The sequence below is a fragment of the Lactuca virosa genome, chromosome 8 (assembly GCF_052849685.1).
Source record: "Lactuca virosa cultivar CGN04683 chromosome 8, Lactuca_virosa_CGN04683_v6, whole genome shotgun sequence".
Taxonomy (NCBI): Eukaryota; Viridiplantae; Streptophyta; class Magnoliopsida; order Asterales; family Asteraceae; genus Lactuca; species Lactuca virosa.
Window position 1 is genome coordinate 84,583,464 of NC_136433.1, and position 22,287 is coordinate 84,605,750.

The 22,287-nt window shown below is 32.2% G+C and overlaps 1 protein-coding gene across 1 annotated transcript; it reads left to right on the plus strand.

Moving 5' to 3' along the window:
- The first annotated feature begins 6,682 nt into the window (after positions 1-6,682).
- LOC145132857 (NAC domain-containing protein 2-like) lies at positions 6,683-8,045 on the plus strand. The gene is made up of 3 exons (XM_079067796.1): positions 6,683-6,961; positions 7,038-7,318; positions 7,410-8,045. The coding sequence occupies exons 1-3, from the start codon at positions 6,793-6,795 to the stop codon at positions 7,797-7,799; spliced, it is 840 nt and encodes a 279-aa protein (XP_078923922.1). The 5' UTR covers positions 6,683-6,792; the 3' UTR covers positions 7,800-8,045.
- Positions 8,046-22,287: the final 14,242 nt, after the last annotated feature.

Consider the following 22,287-nt stretch of genomic DNA (forward strand, 5'->3'; position numbering starts at 1 on the left):
AATGGCCACGACTTTTAATGCTTTAAGTTATTAAACACAATGAAGAAAAAGAACATAAATTTGATCGATTTAATAAGTCACATGATTAAGGAAGAATATTAAAAGAGATATCATGATTAGTTTGGATATAAATGGATCAAAACTACATTGTTTGGAGAGTTCTATATATAAGCTTAGGTACATGACAGTCACATATTTCCTAAGCCCATATATATATATATATATATATATATATATATATATATATATATATATATATATATATATATATATACTAGTGGTATACCCGCGCAATGCGGCGGACATCAAAGTAGGGACGCTAAATCGTTTCGTTCTGGGGGCGGGGAATAGTTTTACAAGGTTGACATTTTTTTTCTTTTTTGGAAAATACTACGTGGCTTCAAAAAACAAAAAAAAAATATGATGACAACATGTTAAGCTCACCATCACTCCCTCTAATCTAAAAGATGTATGAGAAATAGGAAAGAAAGTATGATGTTAGTAAAAATGTATAATCATAAAATAGAAAAATGATTTAAAAATTAATATTTATTGTTATATACATTTAAGGTAATGTTGTAACACAAAAATATCCATCAATGTTCTTTCTAAACAATGTTAGAGAGAAAAAAAGATCAATCATACATGGTTTGAAAAGACATCGTTTCTCATTCAACGATATTATTTCAAGCAATACTAATTAATGAAAACTTAAAAACAAATTTATTTTTAAGCAATATTGACCAATAAAAACTTAACTGCTTCCTAATATTTGATGATACACAATAGAATTCAATTTACCAATTCTCGCGCAACCAAACATTTCAGAAAACAAATTACAAAATCTTAATTTTTGACATCAAACGAAAAGATAAAACAAATTGATATGTTGTTGATAATTTTAAGTTTCATAATCAACTACTCAATTCACTGTATCCAAATTTGGTAAGAATTAATGGTGATTTCAACATTCCATAAAATATTACTTGTTTGTCTATGCTTCAGTTGTTTGTACATCAAGCTTTATAATATATACCTCTTAAATTTCAAGATTTGTCAATATATATATATATATATATATATATATATATATATATATATATATATATATATATATATATATATATATATATATATATATATATATATATATATATAGGTTTAGGTTCTATGGAAACCAAAAAACCCTGAAAAAAACCTTAAAATCATAAAAATACATAAAAAAATACTTAGAGATCACAATTTTTTTTTACTTTAGTCGCTACTTTTTCATTAAATTAGCTGAAATGTTTTCTGAAAAAAAAACCAAAAAAAAAAAAATCAATTTTTGTTTTTTTTTTCAACGAATTTGTATAAATACCTGCGATTTTATGATAAAAAGATCTGTAATCTCTAAGTATTTTTTTTATATATTTTTATGATTTTTAGAGTTTTTTTTAGAGTTTTTTTGTTTTTCATATAACCCTTATATGTTTGGTTATATATATATATATATATATATATATATATATATATATATATATATAACCAAACATTTGCATTATGTTTTACTTTTTGTGGATAAACCTTGGACCTGATCTTGATAGACCATAAAGACCAATAAGTGTATTTATTGCCTTATTCAACATAGGAATCAAGTCCTAACTCAAAAAAATGTTATTGCCTTATTCAACATAGGAATCAAGTCCTAACTCAAAAAAATGTTACTTTCTACTTATTAAAATATTTTGTCAGATCTTAGTAATCTTTAAATAATTTTCAAATATTACTGTTCAAGTCTTATTTTTTTTGTTGTTTGAATTTTATTGTTTTTATAGTCATTGAATTTTTTAGAATTTAATAGATTGACGTGTACTCAAATAATTTAATAAATATATACTATAATTTTACTTTTACCGTCCACAACTCATGAACAATCTATTCAATCTTAATAACCATCTGATTCTTTCTATTGAACCATCAAATGATCGTTCATCTCTTAACTCAATTTCGTATTATCATCCACATTTTATTCAACTTAAATTTAGTCTTAATCACACCTTATCAAACTCTTATATAACTTTCATAATAGATGCAATTATATATTTACGATATACCGTGTTTTGTACAAATTATTTAAATGTGTTTTAAGGAGTATAATAACATTTTATAATGCATTATAGCATATTATTATCTTTTGATGTAGAGGTAACTTCAACCTACAATTTGTTGGTAAGTTGCTATCCATACATGTTATAGTGGAAACTAAAATTGTAGAATTACTTAATAAACTAGAAGTCGTGGATTGCACATCCAATGACATTGGAGCGTAATGGATTCAAAAAGAAACACTCGTTTCTTTACTTACCCTTGAAATGAAATACAATATATATATATATATATATATATATATATATATATATATATATATATATATATATATATAAAAGTTTATAACCCGTGACAACCACGGTTATCAAATTAGTTAAACTTTCATATTAAAAAATCAAAATTAATAATCAATTATTTTAAATAAATTATTACTTATAAATATTTTTTTAGTTATATAAAATTATAATCGTCGCTTTAAATAAATACACAAAGTTATATCACCTTATAATTTGTATTGATTTTATTTTATTTTTTAATCTAATGTTATTAATGTAATAAAATTAGAGTGAGAAAATTTAAATTTTGAAATTTAAAATGGAGAATCAATAATTAATTTAATGTAATTAGAGTGAGAAATTTTAAATTTGAAATTTAAATTGGATAATTAATAGATTGACAAATGGCATGATATGTGTCATATAATATTAATGAAGAGTTCTAATAGTATGACACTTGTCAATAGAAGAATAAATCAATTCTTTTATTATAATATATATATATATATATATATATATATATATATATATATATATATATATATATATATATATATATATATATAGCACATCAGTAATCATGAAGGAGTATCTTTGACGTCTAAAGACACAGTTTATCAAATTTTGTGAAGAAATAATCTTGATTATACCATACAATTTTTTTCATTTAAAAGATACTAACATTTACAAAATATATACTTTAACAAAAATATCTTTATTATATATACTATCAATTCCTAAAACCTTAGCTACAATTATCTTTCCTCTCTTTCTTATTTGCACACGGAAGTCTTCTCTTTTCTTATTTTTCCCCTGGAACTTCCGCTTTTGCTGGTGATTATCTTCTTTTCCTCACTTGGAACTTCTACTTTGCTTCGTGCTTATCTTCTTTTCGTCAAGGTCGGTTGCCGCCTTTCTCCTCCAATACGGTTCGTTTGTGTTTTGCTTATATTCTTCTTTGCTTCTTTGCGTTACTATTTTGATTCCGCGTCGACGTCAAGAGGCTGCGGTGGTGAGGAGCATTGCCAGTGAGGGAGCATAATTTCGACTCTGAAATTCAGATTAAGGGTATAATTTCGACTCTGAAATTCAGATTAAGGGTTTAGCTGTTTATGGGTTAGGCTAGGGTTCTAAATCAACAACAACATATTTACTGGTTATGCTTATATTATCAGAATCCCAACCCATTTATCTGAACTGAGGAAAACCACCGCACACTGCCATCGCGACCTTCTATTTCTTCCTCTCTTAACAATATCAATAATGGAAGGGAGGAATTGCCTTCTCTTTTGTAGCACCACATGAACTGACGGCGGTGTATGGTAACTGACTCGCAGGACTCCGGGGTAGCTAATGATGTCGCTGGAATCAGGTAAAAAAATTAATTGGGTCTCTTCTTATTTCTTTCATTTTTCTGATACCTTCGTCCTGCACAGTTGACTCACGGGCACAGAAAAAAGGGACTGCGCTGGTCGACGCACCAGCGAGAGGGCTACCAGAAAATGCTTACCATTAGCCAAGGAATTATGCGTTCGAAAGCCTCTGGGGCGTGGACCTAGCCCTCCAACGTCTGGAAGAAGTAGTGAAAACAGAAGTCAGCTGCTATGAAGGTCATGTCCATAACCCTAATTAACGATTGGTCTGCACATGAACCACCAGTTACACTGAAGTTGTCCGGGTTGAATTGGACCCATCTGTTTGTCCATACACCAACCTGCTCTCCCTCTTTTGGTCCTGCCATGATCCTACCACCCTTAATCGTCAGGTATACATCTCTTTTTGTGATTTTTAAGTTCAATTACAGAGTACTCAAATCCTTGATTTTCCTAAAACATCCTTAAGGGAGGAGGAAGTCATTCCCTCCCAACCCACTGAACCCACTGTCACATCAATTTTTGTCTCTTCTTCATCTTTCCCAACCCACAACACACGGAAATCCTATATTTCTCAAACCACTCAACCCACTCAATTAAAAAAAATACAAAACAACTAAGATACATGTTTTAAAAACATGGTACAAAAGAAAATGAGAGAGAGAGGATGAAGTCGGTTAATGAAAACCAATTAAACAACCCGCTGAAGCGGAAGTGGTACCGACAGTAACTCTATTGCTAATTAAGATTTTACATTGATTGTTTTGTATTTTTTTTAATTGAATGAGTTGAGTGGGTTCAAAAGATAGGATTTCCGTGTGTTATGAGTTGGGAAAGATGATGAGAAATGAAAAAGAAAAAATGATGTGACAGTGGGTTCAGTGGGCTGGAAGGGAATGACTCCCTCCTCCCTAATAATTGCAAACTAAAATCGAAACTTGTGAATTGTGATTACATTTACATTATTGAAGTCATGACTACTAACTATATATGATCAATCATTACATCCTTAAGGATTTTTGTTACTAAAGCCTAAAAACACAAAAAAAAAACTCATCTATATAACTAACTTGAGGCCAAAGGTTTATCGTTTCACTTTCTCTCACTTTTTCCTTACATATTCTTTTTGGGCTAATGTCATAAAAACCCTCAAGTTTTTAGGGTTTTGTCGGTTTTGCCCAAAATTGAATTTTATGTCCGTTTTTACCCTAACATTTTCCAAAAAATGTTCGGTTTTACCCTTTTACCAGTGATAACAGGTTACCATTATATTAACTTCGCAAAAAACCCTTAAGTTTATAGTTTTTTACGTTTTTACCCTTAAGTTTATAATTTTTTTTACACTTTTACCCTATGTATTTTTTTTTCATATTATACGTATTCATACAGAAAAATCATATTTATATACGAAAAAGTTTTAATTAAATATTGTATTTACATTTTCTTAATGTTATTTCTTTATATATATATATATATATATATATATATATATATATATGTGTGTGTGTGTGTATGTGTGTGTGTGTATGAGTTTTTTTCTTGGATAAACCATTTAAGATGTAAAAAAACACAAATTAATATGTCTTTAGAACTACAAATACGTATTTTTATGTATTTAAAAATATACATATCAATAAAAAAAACTTGTTCAATCATAAACATGTTTATATAAGTATATACATATATTTTTAGAAGTGTAAATATGTATTTTGATATATGTTTTTTTTAAAGTATAAATGCATTTTTAGAAATATAGATACATATTAATATATAAAAATGTAACAATATGTATTTATACTTCTAAAAACTGTATCTATAAAACATGTATTCATAATTCTAAAAATATTATTTATATTTTTAAACGGTATAACCTTGCAAAAACACACACACACAAACAAACAAATATATATATATATATATATAACATTAAAAAAAATATAAATACAATATTTAATTAAACATTTTTTCGGATATAAATACGATTTTTCTACATGAATACGTATATTATGAAAAAAATTACTTAGGGCAAAAGTGTAAAAAAATTATAAACTTAAGGGTAAAAATGCAAAAAAACGGTAAACTTAAGGGTTTTTTGCGAATTTAATATAATGTTAACTTGGAAAACCTGTTATCACCGGTAAAAGGGTAAAATCGAACATTTTTTCGAAAATATTAAGGTAAAAAAAGACATAAAATTTAACTTTGGACAAAACCGACAAAACTCAAAAAACTTGAGGGTTTTTATGACATTAACCCATTCTTTTTTCACCCCTCAATAGGAAATAGTGGGTTCACATTACCATTTATTTTTGTTTTTTAAATAAATATATAAAAATATAATTTAATAATTATATAAATATTTAATATAATAAAATAGAAATATCTCATTAATTCTATAATAAAAAACATTACGGCTAGATAAAAACGATAAAAAATAATAACAAAAAGTCTGAATTTTTTTTTTTTAAATTTCGTTTTTGTTCTTAAAACCTTAACAATTTCGTCTTTCAAAAGATGGTGGACGCTTTGCGGTAGAAATTCTATATAATAGTTAAAAAAAAATTGAAAAAAAAAAACAACTACCTATTGGAATGGAAATGATATACGGTGCCGATATTCCTCATGGCCTAATATCACATATTGGAATCTTAATTGAGACTTGTCAATTGAGTGTGCCCATAAAATAAAAGTTTGTTAAAGCACCACAAAAAAGAAAATTAAAAAAAAAAAAAAGATATTCCCATAAGGAGTATGGATGATTCCTATTAAATTAATACTTGTGTGTGGTGTGTATTACCTAATCTTGCAAGTATGGGTGTGTGCCAAGTCTCTATTGGAACTCAAATAAAAAGTAAAAAGTCAAAAGTCAAACCAACCAATCAAGATCAAGAATGATGTAATCTTCACATATCGACAAATAAACCCCTCACATAAATTCGCATCCCTTCTCCTTGCCAACATTTCAAACACTCTCACTTCTCTTCCCCCCTTTTCAGTCAATCAATTCCTCCTTTCATCTCTTCTTCGAAGTTCGAACACCCTTTTGGTTAAACATGGTTGGAAGGGAAAACAACTGTAATCTCCCACCTGGGTTTCGATTTCACCCCACCGATGAAGAATTGATCATGTTCTATCTGCGAAACCAGTCGTTATCTAAACCATGTCCTGTTTCTATAATCCCTGAAGTTGATATCTACAAATTTGACCCATGGGAGTTGCCTGGTTAGTGTTTTGATTTAGTTTGTGATTGGTTATGAACTATAGAGTTTATGTTGATTGTTTTGAATTTTGAAAACAGAGAAAACGGAATTCGAAGAAAACGAATGGTATTTCTTCACACCTCGCGATAGAAAATACCCAAATGGAGTTCGCCCAAATCGAGCAGCTGTTTCAGGGTATTGGAAAGCTACAGGGACAGATAAAGCGATTTACAGTGGATCAAAATACGTTGGCGTGAAGAAAGCTTTGGTGTTCTACAAAGGTAGACCTCCAAAGGGGGTTAAAACCGATTGGATTATGCATGAGTATCGATTGAAAGAGTCTCGATCACAACCCCCTAAGAAACTCGGATCAATGAGGGTAAGAACGATTTCAATTCGCATCATGTTTTCCGAATTGATTGAATCATTGGTAAAACTCATCTGATTTACGTGTTTTTCATGTTTTTCAGCTTGATGATTGGGTTCTATGTCGAATTTACAAGAAGAAAACTGCTGCAAAACCTTTGGAACAAAGAGAAGAAGATTCAAACGCCGAAAATGTTGTTTCCGATGATCATAATCCCATGGATTTGCAATCAATGAAAATTCCGAGGACGTTTTCACTTGCTCATTTATGGGAATTGGAATCATTAGGTTCGATTTCTCATCTTTTAGATGATCACAACACAAACTATGAAAACAATGTCGGAATCGAAACAGGAATTGGAATCATGCCTCAATCGTCAACTCCAATCTTGGAAACGAGGGTAAGGGAATCGCATCCCATCAAGTTTGAAGACACCCATCAAAACAACTTAAACCAATCAAGTTTTTTCAGTCCAATGTTCGGATTCCAATGATAATAGGATCATGATGGAATGGAATTGACATAGCAAGATAATGTTGAAATAGCAAAAGAACTGTTTTACTGATAATTGTAAAATAGGTCATAAATGGGATATAGAAAAGGGGGATATCTTTCTTATTTTATTAATAGTTTTTAATGCCAAGTGGAAAATACTTTTCTTTTTCAATTTGGTAATTTTTGTAAAAATGTTTTTTTAACGTTTTTCTTTTATATTTTTAATGTCTTAACAGTTTGCTTTTCTTAAGTTCCACAACAATGAAATTGTAAATCTTATAATTATTTGTGTTCACAACTTAACATGTTATATTTGAGTTTAACGTTGTTATCCAAACTTTTTCAGAAGTTACAAGTACTTTATTACTTTACAATTAAATTAATGTATTTATTTAGATATATAAGAATCTTTAACTATTAATTTAGTGAAGGGTATTCCACATGGTTGACAAAAAGTATATATATGAATTTTTAACATTCTTTTATGAATTATGAGATAGAAAAGAATATTCATTTGGTGTCGAGTCATAATTTAGATATTTATTGGTGTTGTGTCATAATTTTGGTCCAATAAAATATGGTTTGGGTGATATCAAGGAAGAAAATTAAGGTTCAAATTCTTGAATAAACCGTGATTTGATATTATCTAAGTTGTATGTTTTGGACTTTAGTTTTTATAACTCCATAGTTTTAACTTAAATCTCATTTTCTAATATTTAAAATGGCTTCGAGTATATGGCAGCTATTATTCATCTCGGTTGTTCGACAAACATCTTTGAAGGCGACTCTTGAAAATATAAAAACCAGTATTATCAATACATTCACGATTGCTCAGAAGATAAATAATTTAAATATATAACTATGTTCTTTAGAAAAACCACTTGTTCACATAATGTCCTTTTTTGTAACATATGAAACAAACAAAACCGTCAATTGTACACCAATATCTTACACCATCATGTAGTGACTAAGAATACGTCCATTATTACAACAAAAACAAAAGCAAGTGGGGTCTACAGTCGAAAAGAAATATAATATCGTTTTCTTTGACCAGTCTTATCGTTTTATCATAAGGATATGCTTTAATCGTTCCACATGATTATTCTCCATAATATAGATGAAATAATAAAACATCTGAGACAGCTTTCAACCATAAGTTTGCATGTTTCGTGTTCGTTTTGATTTAGATTTGTCAAATACATAAAATTGTGGAATGGACAAAAATGGAAAGTTGGAATGGAATTTATATGGTGAATTGGTGTGGTAGGTATGGACCAATTAAGCTAAAAGCAAAGTATTATTTGAGTGTCAAATTTTAATTGGGATTAAGTCTTAGATGGGAAGAGTTCACGTCATCATCTATTATTGAATAAAAGTTTGGGAGTTTAAAATAATATATAATTGAAAAAAAAAATGTGAGTTTAATTGAGATTAAGTCATATTAAGAAGAGTTTACATCACCATGTACTATTGAAAAAGTGTTTGGGAAATTAAAATAGGAAAATTCTATAGCGTACATTCCAAATTGTTTTGCCTCCTCATGTAAATATAGTAATTTATGTAAGTGAGAGGTACATATAATAACACCTTTAAAATAATGTGTGATTGCTAATACATTGATCATCTGTTTAGTTATCTTTGGTTTCATTTTTATATTATTATGGTGACAGAAATTTCATAATTTTGTGTCAAGTACTATTAAAATGGATAAATTAAACATTCAAAATCAAGAAACTATAATTCTTATCGGTTGTAAATTATAAAAATTTATACAATTTTTTGAAGTATAGAAGTTCTAAAAAAAACCATTAAAACTTAATGATCGTTTCCTATGTTTTGTGAATATTATATGTACTATGTTATACGTGTTAAATCAATAATTAGAATATTACTAAATAACTATAAAAAAATTGCATCAAATGGTTTTTAATAAGCAAGGGTAGTTTCCACTTTCCAATAAAGGCAACTCCATGAAACAAAACTTTAAGATATGTCAAATCATAGTTTCTAAAATAAAGTTTAACTGCAAATATATTTCTATGTTATTTCATAACCATTATAAAATATTGGAGTTAATTACAAAAATGTCAACGTTCGGTAGCATGTACAGGTCATCTGCAATGCTTGTCATGAAGAACGGAACACGAGGACCTTCACGAACCACGGAATGGTGTTGGTGTACCGGAGACGACAACGAACGGAGAGAGAGGGAGAAGAAGAAGGTTGGCTGAGAGAGGCAACGGTTGTGGTCTTCCGTCCTCCCCACCACAAATCACTACGACCACGAAGGTCCGAGCTGGTGTGCACGGACAACGCTTGTGGCCACGTAGACCACGAGCCCCTTCGTTGCCGGTATACCAGACGACCTAAGAAGATTTTCACAAAACAACGTAAATCAATAGAAAGAATAACAATTTTCTCAATCTTTCTTGTTGTGATCTTCAAAAGTGTGCCTCCTTATTCTGCAGCCTTGAATATGGTCCAAAGGGTTTATTTTCGTAATAAAGGGTTGTATTTTTCTGCACACCGAATTGCATTGTATAATCTTGTATTTATAGAAAATAAAAAGGCGCCGCTTCGCTTCAATATTCACATTACTATGTGTTATATGCCCCAATGGTTCTCGAATTTTTGAGCATCTTTGCGACGCCATCATCATTCTTCAATGTGTTAAAACCGTGTTTTACGGTAAGTTTGAATTTAGCACCCTCTTTATCCCAATCTTTTTATTTTTCTTCTCATCTCCAATTTAAACTATATTTATCCAATATTAATAATCAATTATCTCAAATTATGTCATTCCAGAACAATATATATATATATATATATATATATATATATATATATATATTCATAAATACATAAAATATATGACTAATTTAGGCATTATCATATACTTTAGTACTTGAATTATTTACTATTAGTACATCCATGTTCGTCTTGAGTTTGACGTTCGGTCTTACCACTCCAATACTATTTACTGGTGGTATTAGTCTAAGTCTTGGTAATTCACAAAATATAAATAAAAGACTACGTGTTTAAAATCAATCAAATTTTTTACTAGTTCTAACCACATCATTGTCGTTCTACAATAGGGTTTTTTATAAAAATCAAGTGTAATGATCGAAGATGTGTTAAGAAACACTTTTGATACACCACAATAGCTCCATATACACATTAACACAAGTAAAAAAGACATAAAACCCCTACATGAAAGGCACATGGGGCACACTAACGAAGAAAACTAACTAACAAAGATAATAGGAAATTATGTAATTTTAAAACTAAATAAGGATGACCCGAGTGTAAAACAAAACATAAGAACAAAACACACAAATTGGAACAGACCACATGGATGATTTGTATAATTTAGTCAAGAAAAAACATAATATAAAATGTAAAATTGTCTTTTTACATGGATCATGGACCAAAAATATAAGTTTGGGAAAACATAGGGATATAACCTATCAACTTTTTAAAAGTTTGACTAAAGCTGCAAATTAATTCGTGTAAACCACATGGACTATTTCTGTTATTTACTAAAATATTAACAATATTAACTTTTAGACTAAATTCTACCATTGGTCCCTATAGTTTGGTGAAAAAGTTAATACAACATGTTTTTTATGGGTTTTAGTATCAGATCCATATAAAATAACTATATTACCCTGTATGTTTTCTTTTATCTTTATTTTATTTAACTAAATTATAAAACTAATGATTTTAATATACTGGACCTACCTCATCCATCAACACCAACCCACCACACTAATTCTTCTTCTTCATTCTTTCTCCAACCCTCTTTAAACCGTGTGACTCACAACTTCTCTTCATCAACCTCGCTTCCTTTAATTGCCCCACCTACCCCACTACATTACATTACTTGTCGTTTTTTGAGTGTGAAACCAAGAACTTACAACCATGAATCCCCTTTGTGTCCATCCTTTAAACCGATGTTGCAACTAGTACAATGTATATAACACCACCATATGTATCACTTGGGATTAAGGATTGTATTAATTGGATAAATATTAGACTTATGATGCCCATTGAACAAACATATTGCTTTATTTCTTTAAGTGAGTGATGGTAAGGAAAAATTTTGAATGAGTACTCTTTAATGTTTCCATAGGTGGTGTTCTTCCTTGAGGTGTTCATTAATCCAAACATATTTTCATGGGATAGCTTCAAGCCAAAAGTATGCTCAATTTAAAGATTATCTGATGGATTGGAGAAAAGATTTAAAAGGAAGTGATGGTTTACTAATGGAGTTCATAGGAATTCATTTCAAATAACACAAGCACATGAATTTTTGGGCCATAAACAGGGAATGATGAACTATGAAGAATCTTTATTAATGAGAATAAACAAAAGTTAGTAAATAGGAAAAATTGAAGGTTTAAGGGGCAAGATCATGGAAATTCGAAGTGGATTGTAGTCTTGAATATTGTAGATCATCTAAGGTCTATTTGATATGATAAAAATGAATGACAAGGGTAAATAAAGAAAGTTGTAGAATGAACAAGATACTGAATTGATCACTACCATTCCATTGGTATACTAGTTATTATATTGGAATAGAATAAATCATTAAGTAATGTTGTTCGACATTCAAGAATAGATGTATGAATGGAATGGACTTCATGATAATCGACAAAAATACCCTTACACATAACACATATTAATTACAATTTTCACAAAAACTAAGCATTCAAAATAATATTTTATCTACTCTAATAAATCAAGATCAATTTTGTCACATGTCAATTTCTTATGAGTTTTGACACTTGTCATTTTGTGATATTTCTGAAATAAATAATATCTACATGTTAATTTCTGGTTTCTCAAATTTTAAAATTAAAAAGCTACATATATGTAATGTATTGAATGCAATTAACGTGACAACAAATTGCAATGAATACGTTTCCACCTTTCTTATGTTAAATCCTAATCTTAAGGACAAAATCACTGATAGTTTCCAATCTTCCAAGTAATAACACACATCCATTTGATTTTGGAATTCGAAATTTACATATACGCCTCTATCCATTCCAAAATATCTCAATGTTGCTTATATCGATTTCAATAGGAAACGTTATCAATCACCTGATTTCTAGCTTGTTTCAATGTAACGCCCAAAACCATTTGATTCAAAAATTTTATCAAAGTATAGACATAAGAATTATTAGGTTTCAAATCTCCAGTGGATGCAATGCAATCAAGTTGAACCTTCCTTTCTTACCAGAAAACCTGAAACAATTTAAACTAAAACCATAAGCACAAAGCTTAGTGAGTTCCCCAAGATACCATATATAACACATAACAGCGGGCCCCGCCCTATGAATATATTTCAACCCATATGAATGATATCGTCCACCCATAGTCTTACAATCACTCTCATTGCTACAGCCTCGCTGCAGTCTTTCATGTTATGGTCCCCCCATAGTCTTTCATACGGTTGCCATGGTCCCCATGGTCTTTCATACAGTTGTTGTGGTCCCCCTATGGTATTTCATATAATTGACATGGTCCCCTATGGTCTTTCATGCCAAGGTCACAACAACAATCTAGCATACCATGACACCTAGTGTCCTAGATATTATAGTGAAAAGTCTCACCCAAGGTTGTAGAACTCGCTACTCGGTACCTGCTCGGCCGACCGGGGAGTAGCGAGTACTCGGGAGTACTCGGGGAGTACTCGGATTCGGTAATTCATGTAGAAATATTTTTTGGAAAATTATATATGTCAAAATCATAAGTTAAAATCATAATTTGATTGAAATATATAACCAAAATTAGATACATGTGAATACATAAAAACTGAAATACATATAATTGTCTCACTATGTGGATAATTACTGAAAATTTAAGATATATATATATGTAGTAATAATCACATGTTTGTGTTAAATAATAAATCATTAAGTGCACTATACATATTAATCTTGAACTTCTTGATTTTTTTCTCTTTTTATGACAATTTTGACCCTTTGACCGAGTTTGACCGATTTTGACCGAGTTGGCCGAGTTTGACCGAGTAGGCCCGAGTAAGACCGAGTAGGCCCGAGTTTGACCGAGTTTGTCCGATTTTTGACCGAGTTTGACCGATTTTTGGCCGATTTTGACTAAATTCGAGTTTTTTGGCCGAGTTGACATTACTTGCCTCGGTGGAGGGCCGATTCCGAGTAATCGGCCGAGTAGGCCGAGTTTTGCAACACTGGTCTCACCTCACAGTCAGGCATACAAACACCACGGCTCGTAGGAAATGTAAAGGCTGGCTCAACAACCATCTAAACATGTAACGAAGGATTAAACCTCAGTCTATAGCTCAAAACCTTAAAGTTTGACCTAAAGTCAACTTGGTCAAAATTCAACAAGAGTCAACCTATGCATTAAGCACCCACACACTCTCATAAGGGCGTCATGAGACCACTACCAGGAAACCTTAAAAGTGTCTCGTGCTCATGAAGAAGCACACCGTAATCAGGTTGAATCCAAAGGGTTAAATGACTTAATCCATTAAGTTAATCCCTTAAATTCCCATATTTGATCCTTAACAATGTCCTAATGGATATATTTTACAACTTTACCCATTAAGACACTCCAAACAAGCAAGATCTAGACTTTAAGTCTCATAAAGTCCAAGAATGCATCATTCTTGTCTTAATATAACGAGTCAAAGTCATCTACTTTTAGATCTTAATCAACATGATGTCTAAATGGATAAAGTTTCCAACTTTATCCATTATAAGGCCACAAACTTCCAAGATCTAAAACCCTAAGTTGAGAAATGACTAAAAACCCATCTTTCTTTATGTATGGAGTAAAGAGAGCTCTTACATGTACTTTCTACTCCACCAAATGACCATATATCATCCCAAACATCAATCAAAAGCTCAAGACCCCTTCAAACTCTATGGAACAAGTTAGAGTATCACTTTTTCCCATTTTATCTTTTTGGCTCCAAAGCACAATTCAAGGGATTAATTCATTTATCCAAAATTATCGACATTTAATAAGGTCTAAAATTTAGTCCCTTAAAACCCAAGACCTTTACTTGATCAAATTACGGTCCGTTATCCCAAAATTAGAAACATCTCGAAACTAGATGTTACGACTCTACCCCAATTAGACTGGATTTTATCCATGAAAACCGTCTCTGTTAGAATTTGTTGAAAACATCATCAACACAATCCATATGCTTCTTCCAACCTTTTCATAAAATCAAAGCATCCATAAAGAAAATTTGAGAGACCACTTGGAACCCAAATGATGCCAACAAACAACCTAATCACTTGAAAACACATAAATGCCCAATGTTCTCTCTCTCCCCAACTATAAGAACCAACTCATAGCGAAAACCACTCAAAATGGGAAACTCTCAAAACTACGACTACAAACCAAAGCCATCAATATACTTCATAAAACCGGGAACCCATTAGTCTAAACTCCATAAACCATACCTCAAGACCGATGATCATCCATTCTTCGTACCTACCCCTAGTCCCTAAATAGGAATACCACTAAACCATGCAGAACGAACACTCAACCATCTTGATCATAAATTTCAACCAATCCAAAATCCAGAAATTATGCCCAAAGGACCTCAAATACACACTTGACTTTCTGGAAAGTCATCACTAACCCACCACTCCCATGAGTGTAACAATGGTCATTCCAAAAATCTTGCGTGGCATCCAAACTCCCATAACAACTCGGGTGCACAATGTCACACCCCCGGCCGACGCGAAGACATCGGGTTGTGCGACTTATTCATGGATTACAATTAAACGGTACAAAAATAACAACATAAAATATAATGTTTTATTAATACAGAATAGAAATTATATTGTCTTTGTTCCACGAGTACATCATTACATGAAAATCAAAATACGATAAATGCCTTAACAGATAATCAATTATAAAATACAATGTAGTGATAGGTAAACAAAAGTTCCATAGGTATCCCGTATGTATGTACCAGATAAGCAAATATTAAATATAGTGTAGTGATAGGTAAACAAAAGTTCCATAGGTATCTTGTGTGTGTGTACTTCTAGCTCTTACGTTCCTGAGAATACATGCGTTTAGAAAATACGTCAATATAAAGTTGGTGAGTTCACAAGTGTAACGCCCTATTCCAAGTTGTTTCCTATTTCGGGTTAGAGATCAAAGATCGGGTATTATCAGGCTTAGGACCTTAGAGGAATTGATATTTGGACTCATTTGGAGGTGGGTGATGTAATTTAGATGATCTGGGTGTTCGTTTTGTGTTTTAGAGCAATGGGTAATTTAGGTAAAGTGTCAGCTCGGGCTTTTATGAAAATTGGATTTTTGTTCGGGAATTCTTAAGGCATATAGGAGTTGATAAAAGAGTAGAGCTTCTCGTTACCTTTTCATGGATATAAGGATCGTCGAAATCAGATTTATAATGAAGAAGTTATGGTCTTTGGAGTATTTTAGGGTTTAAGGGAAACCCTAGTACGTGGGGCGTACTAGTGCAAAGTGAAGTACACGGGGTATACACGGGTGTACGCTAAGCGTACCAAGAAGGAATGATCGCGAAGCCTCGGCCTTGTACGTTGGGCATACGAGGAGTACGTTGGGCGTACGAGGAGTGCAAGGAACCCTAATTTTGAGTGTGTTGTACCCTATTTAAGCACCTTAAGTCTTTAGGGCTGGCCTCTTTACCAGCCCCCAAAGCTCCTAAAACCCTAAATCGACCCTTAATCCTTCTTGGTGGTGTTCTTGAGCTCTTGAATAGATCTTGGTGGTTATTATGCCCATTGTGGAGGAAGTAGAGAAGATTGATTGTGCTTTGCTTGGAGAGGAGCCTATAGATCCAGAATCATCTTCCTTTTTGCAATACTTTGGAGGTATCAAGTTCATACCTTGGCTTGTAAATGCTTAAATCTCTTTATGGCTTGATTTGTTATGTTTTGATCCCTTTTTGGGCTGGTTGTTGAGTTAAGAAGTTTGAAGGACTTATTCCTTTAGATCTGAGCTTATTGGGAGTTCCTTAAGCATAAAAGTGGCAACTTTATGGGGTATTGGGTTTCGTGCATGTATTAAGTCGCATATTAAGTCCTTTTAAGCTTAAGAACTTCATTTAGCCATGCATGAATGTAAAGTTAGTAACTTTATGTGATAAATCAGTCCAAGGAAGTCAGATCTAGGTTGTGGAGTAAAGTCTTTATGGGATAAGAGCTTAATATGGAAGTTGGTTGTATGCGAGGGTACGATGGGCGTACAAGTAGCTACGATTAGCGTATAACCACTAAGGCAAGTACGTTGCGCGTATGAGCTAAGTGTTGGGTTTTGAGCATTCTAACACTCCTATGGTGTACATGCAACCCTATAAACCTTGGATCTATGTTTTCTCTATTATACATGCAAATATTGACTATTCCAAGGTTTCATCCTAACTAGCATATTATGAATCACCTATACTATAAAGTTCTAGTTAGATGACATACCTTTTGATGTAGCTTGATGTCTTCAAGATTTAAGAGCTTAGCCCCAATAGTGTGGAAGCCTCAAATGGAATCACAAATCACCAAAACACCTTGGAAGAACTTGAGAGAATATGTATGCACACTAAAATCGGCCCACTCTTATTTTCACACACTTGTGCCAATTTTGTGAGCCAAGGACCCCTTTATATATTATGGAGGATTAGGGTTACATCCATGTAAACCCTAATACCCATGACCTTTCATTTACATAGGATCCATGGGTTAAAAGCTCCATGGACCATCCATGAAAGCTTAGCCCAACCCAAATGAACTTGGCCCATTCCATATATATAAGAGTCCATATTTAATTAGTTCTTTTTGATCACTTAATTAATTCTAAATTAATTCTTGATCAATACTAATTAAATAATATGATTCCATATTAATATATTAGAACTTATAATATATTAATATAAATCATAAATATACTATTCTCAAAAGACTATCCATATAAATTGTGCCGGTGAAGTGCAACCCAAATGGACCATGCCGGGTCGAGTCAAGTACATACCAAATATAGTTATGGACTTAGACATTAATCCAACAGTCTCCCACTTGGATAAGTCTAAAACTATTATTGAGTATGACTTCAAAACCTAACTGGCAATTGTAGCTCTTAAAGCCGCTGTCGAACTCTGACCTTGTCAATGACTTGTCCATTAGATAAGGGATCATATATTCCTCCATTCTAGATATCATATGGACTGAGACATGGATTATAATCATTCTCTCTGTCCATTTGTTGTTTCCCTATTTTCGATTTATGATGACTGACTGATTGAACAAATCAAATCAGTCCTGGCTTGGCCAAGCACTCACATGTGTCAACGCTAAATCATCGAGAGGCCCACGGATATCGCTTTTATCCCGAAGGTAAAAGGAATGGATAAACTTCGACTCATATGGCTTGTTCTACTACTTGTTGAATCATACACAAAGGCACGTTTTATAACATCGAGTTACCAAATGCGTTTCCGTGCAATCAATGTATAACCAACTCATAGTAACAACTCATATCTCTAGGTTTGAAGAATATAAGATATTATCGTCTCATGATCACTCGTGATAAAATCCATGAAGTGATTCAAATGAGCGCAGGTTGAATCCAATACTCAGAACTTATGAGCACTCATGAGTGTTGTAGTACCACTTTGTCCACCAACTTGGACCTCTACAAACTAACCCATGACAGTCTTGATTCATATCTACTTCCAACATATGACCGACTGTGGATGGTTTGAATAACTTAATCATTCAGGAAGAGCGACTTAGTTATTCTGGAAGTCAAAACATGAAAAGTGAAACACAAGAATAAATGAATCAAATATGGTATCAAACCCTATGAATATAAATAAACACTTTTATTTATCACCATACTGATTACTCATTATTCATTGTTTCGGTTTTATCAACTTTATACTTGAATTAAAAACACTAGTTGTCCCATGCTCCAAGCATGTACACTATGTTTTTCTTAAACAATAGCTTTGCCATACACCAAGTATGCACTCTATGTTTGTCTATGATCCTTACTTTGTGAAATAAACCAATTGAACATAATTTCAATGATTCTAATTTCACACTCCCAAATCCTTATCGAAAAATGTGAGAACTTCAAATTCCTATCATTTATCGAAATCTGTTTAGATTTTAAACTTATATGCACTGACCCTCCTGTAATGAATATGTACAAAGTCACAAAGACTTGTCAACAGTCATTATAAGGTATTCCAATGGAGATCAACTCCATGGAAACTAAGTCTCATATTCAAAGTACATTGCTTTGGACATGCTTCTTGCATTAAGTTCTCTAATCTTACACAGATAACTTCCACCTATGGAGACAACTCCATATTCTCATTTTGACTATCACTTCTGAATAAGAGATGCCTCTTTTCAGAATATGTCAATATGGTCCTTCCAAAATTAGCACTATACTTCCAACTGTCCCTGAGCAACCAATCTTTGGTAAACCTCAGATTGTCCTTGACAATTGCTTAATCATTTTAGTCATATCCAATTCTAGACCTTTTCCCTTCTTAATGCCTCTGGGAATTTGGAAAAATTTAGAAATGACAAATATTATAGCACATGCAATCGATCCTGTACCCAAAGCAAATGGTACACGATTCATGATGTCTCACATAAAGACATGATTCTAGACCAGTCTTTTGCTACAATATTTTTATTTGCCATGTTTTCAAAATTTGACTATGAAGAGGGATGCCGTAATCATAATCGAATTTTGAGAACGCAATATATAGAATTTCCTTAAGTTGAACCAATCCAACATGAAATTCATATATATATTCTTGCCTAAAGATGATTAAGGTCTCAATCTAAGCCTTTAGAACTGAAATGAAGTAAATCCTCTCCCTTAATTATAGCAAAACAAAATTTTCAATCCCTGCAGCCTCACGAATTGAAACTTTTGTTTTCTATAATTAACATTGCTAACTTGCAACACTAACAATAATTATCATGCTCCCACTAACATGATGATTATTAGCATAACACTTATGCTCCCACTAGCTTTGACATGTACTCAGAAATCAGCTGGACTTCTAGAAATCAATACTTTATTGACTTTCTTACCAAAGTTCAGATTTCTGATACGAGATGCTTTGATAAAACTGATGGGTTTTGAGCATTCTAACACTCCTAAGTGTACATGCAACCCTAAATACGTTGGATCTATGTTTTCTCTATTATACATGCAAATATGATTATCCAAGGTATTATCCTAACTAGCATACTAAAACATTGATACTAGGATAATAAAATAGATAGAATACATACCTTGTTGTTGTTGCTTGACTCAATGAAGCTTGAGAGCCTAGTGCCCCAAGTGTGACCATGCCGAGTCGGGTCAAGTACATACCAATTATAGTTATGGACTTAGACACTAATCCAACAGTCTCCCACTTGGATAAGTCTAAAACTATTATTGCGTATGACTTCAGGAACCAACTGGCAATCGTAGCTCTCAAAAGCCGCTGTCGAACTCTGACCTTGTAGATGAACTCTGACCTTTGTCAATGACTTGTCCATTAGATAAGGGATCATATATTCCTCCATTCTAGATATCATATGGACTGAGACATGGATTATAATCATTCTCTCTGTCCATTTGTTGTTTCCCGATTTCCGATTTATGACGATTGACTAATTGAACAAATCAAATCAGTCCAGGCCCGGCCAAGCACTTACATTTGTCATCACCAAATCATCGAGGGGCCCACATATATCGCTTTTATCCCGAAGGTAAAAGGAATGGATAAACTTCGACTCATATGGCTTGTTCTACTACTTGTTGAATCATACACAAATGCACGTTTTATAACACCGAGTTACCGAATGCGTTTTCGTGCAATCAATGTACAACCAACTCATAGTAACAACTCATATCTCTAGGTTTGAAGAATATAAGATATTATCGTCTCATGATCACTCGTGATAAAATCCATGAAGTGATTCCAATGAGCGCGGGTTGAATCCAATACTCAGAACTTATGAGCACTCATGAGTGTTGTAGCCCCTTGTCCAACATCTTAGACCTCTACAAGCCAACCCATGACAGTCTTGATTCATATCTACTTCCAACATATGACCGACTGTGGATAGTTTGAATAACTTAGTCAATCAGGAAGAACGACCTAGTTATTCTGGAAGTCAAAACATGCAAAATGAAACACAATAATAATAGAATCTAATATGATATCAAAACCTATGAACATAAATAAAACACCTTTTATTTATCACCATATGATTACACATTATTCATTGTATACTGTTTCAGCTATCAACTTTATTCTTGAATTTAAAACAATAGTTGTCCCATGCTCCAAGCATGTACACTATGTTTTCTAAACACTAGTCATGCCATACACCAAGTATGCATACTATGTTTGTCTATGATCTTCACTTTGTGAATTAGATCAATTGAACATAACTCCAATGATCCTCTTTCACAGTCCCAAATCCTTACTGTAAATGCAAGAATTCCAAATTCATGCCATTTACTGAAATCTGTTAGATTCTAAACTTATATGCATTGATCCTCCTGTAATGATTATGCACATAGTCAGAAAGACTTGACAACAACCATTACAGAGCATTCCAAGGAGATCAACTCCTTGGAAACATCCTTCTTGCATTAAGTTTCCTAATCTTACACAGATTGAATAATTTCCAACTTTGAAACATTTCCATATTCCATTTTGACTATCACTTCTGAACAAGAGTTGCCTCCTTACAGATTATGTCAATATGGTCCTTCCAGAATTAACACTATACTTCCAACTTTCCTTGAGCAACCAATCTTTGGTAAACCTTAGATTGTCCTCGACAATTGCTTAATCCTTTTAGTCATATCCAGTTCTAGACCTTTTCCCTTCTTAATGCCCCAGGCATTTGGAAAATTTTAGAAAGGATGAATATAGCACATGAAATCGATCCTATATCTGAAGCATATGGGACACGAGTCATGATGTCTCACATAAAGACTAAACCAGTCTTTTGCTATAACATTTCCATTTCTATTTGCCAAGTTCTCATAATTCAGATTATGAAAAGGGATGCCGTAATCATAATCGAATTTTAGAACGCAAATAATGGACCCATATATAGAATTTCCTTATGTTGAGCCATTCCAACATGAAATTCATATATATATCCTTGACTAAATACGATTAAAATCTCAATCTAAGCTTTTAGAATTGAAATGAAGTATAATTTTCTCTCCCTTAATTATAGCAAAACAACTTTTTCAACCCCTGCAGCCTCACGAATTGAAACTTTTGTTTTCTATAATTAACATTGCTAACTTGCAACCTTTATCATAATTATCATGCTCCCACTAACATGATGATTATTTGCATAACACTTATGCTCCCACTAGCTTTGACATGTAATCAGAAATCAGATGGACTTCTAGAAATCAATACTTTATTGACTTTCTTACTAAAGTTC

Excerpts from the sequence above, each read along its gene's own strand:
- LOC145132857 (XM_079067796.1), top strand. The coding sequence starts at position 6,793 with ATGGTTGGAAGGGAAAACAACTGTAATCTCCCACCTGGGTTTCGATTT. Across the intron at positions 6,962-7,037 it reads TGACCCATGGGAGTTGCCTG|AGAAAACGGAATTCGAAGAA; the intron begins GTTAGTGTTTTG and ends TTTTGAAAACAG. Across the intron at positions 7,319-7,409 it reads AGAAACTCGGATCAATGAGG|CTTGATGATTGGGTTCTATG; the intron begins GTAAGAACGATT and ends CATGTTTTTCAG.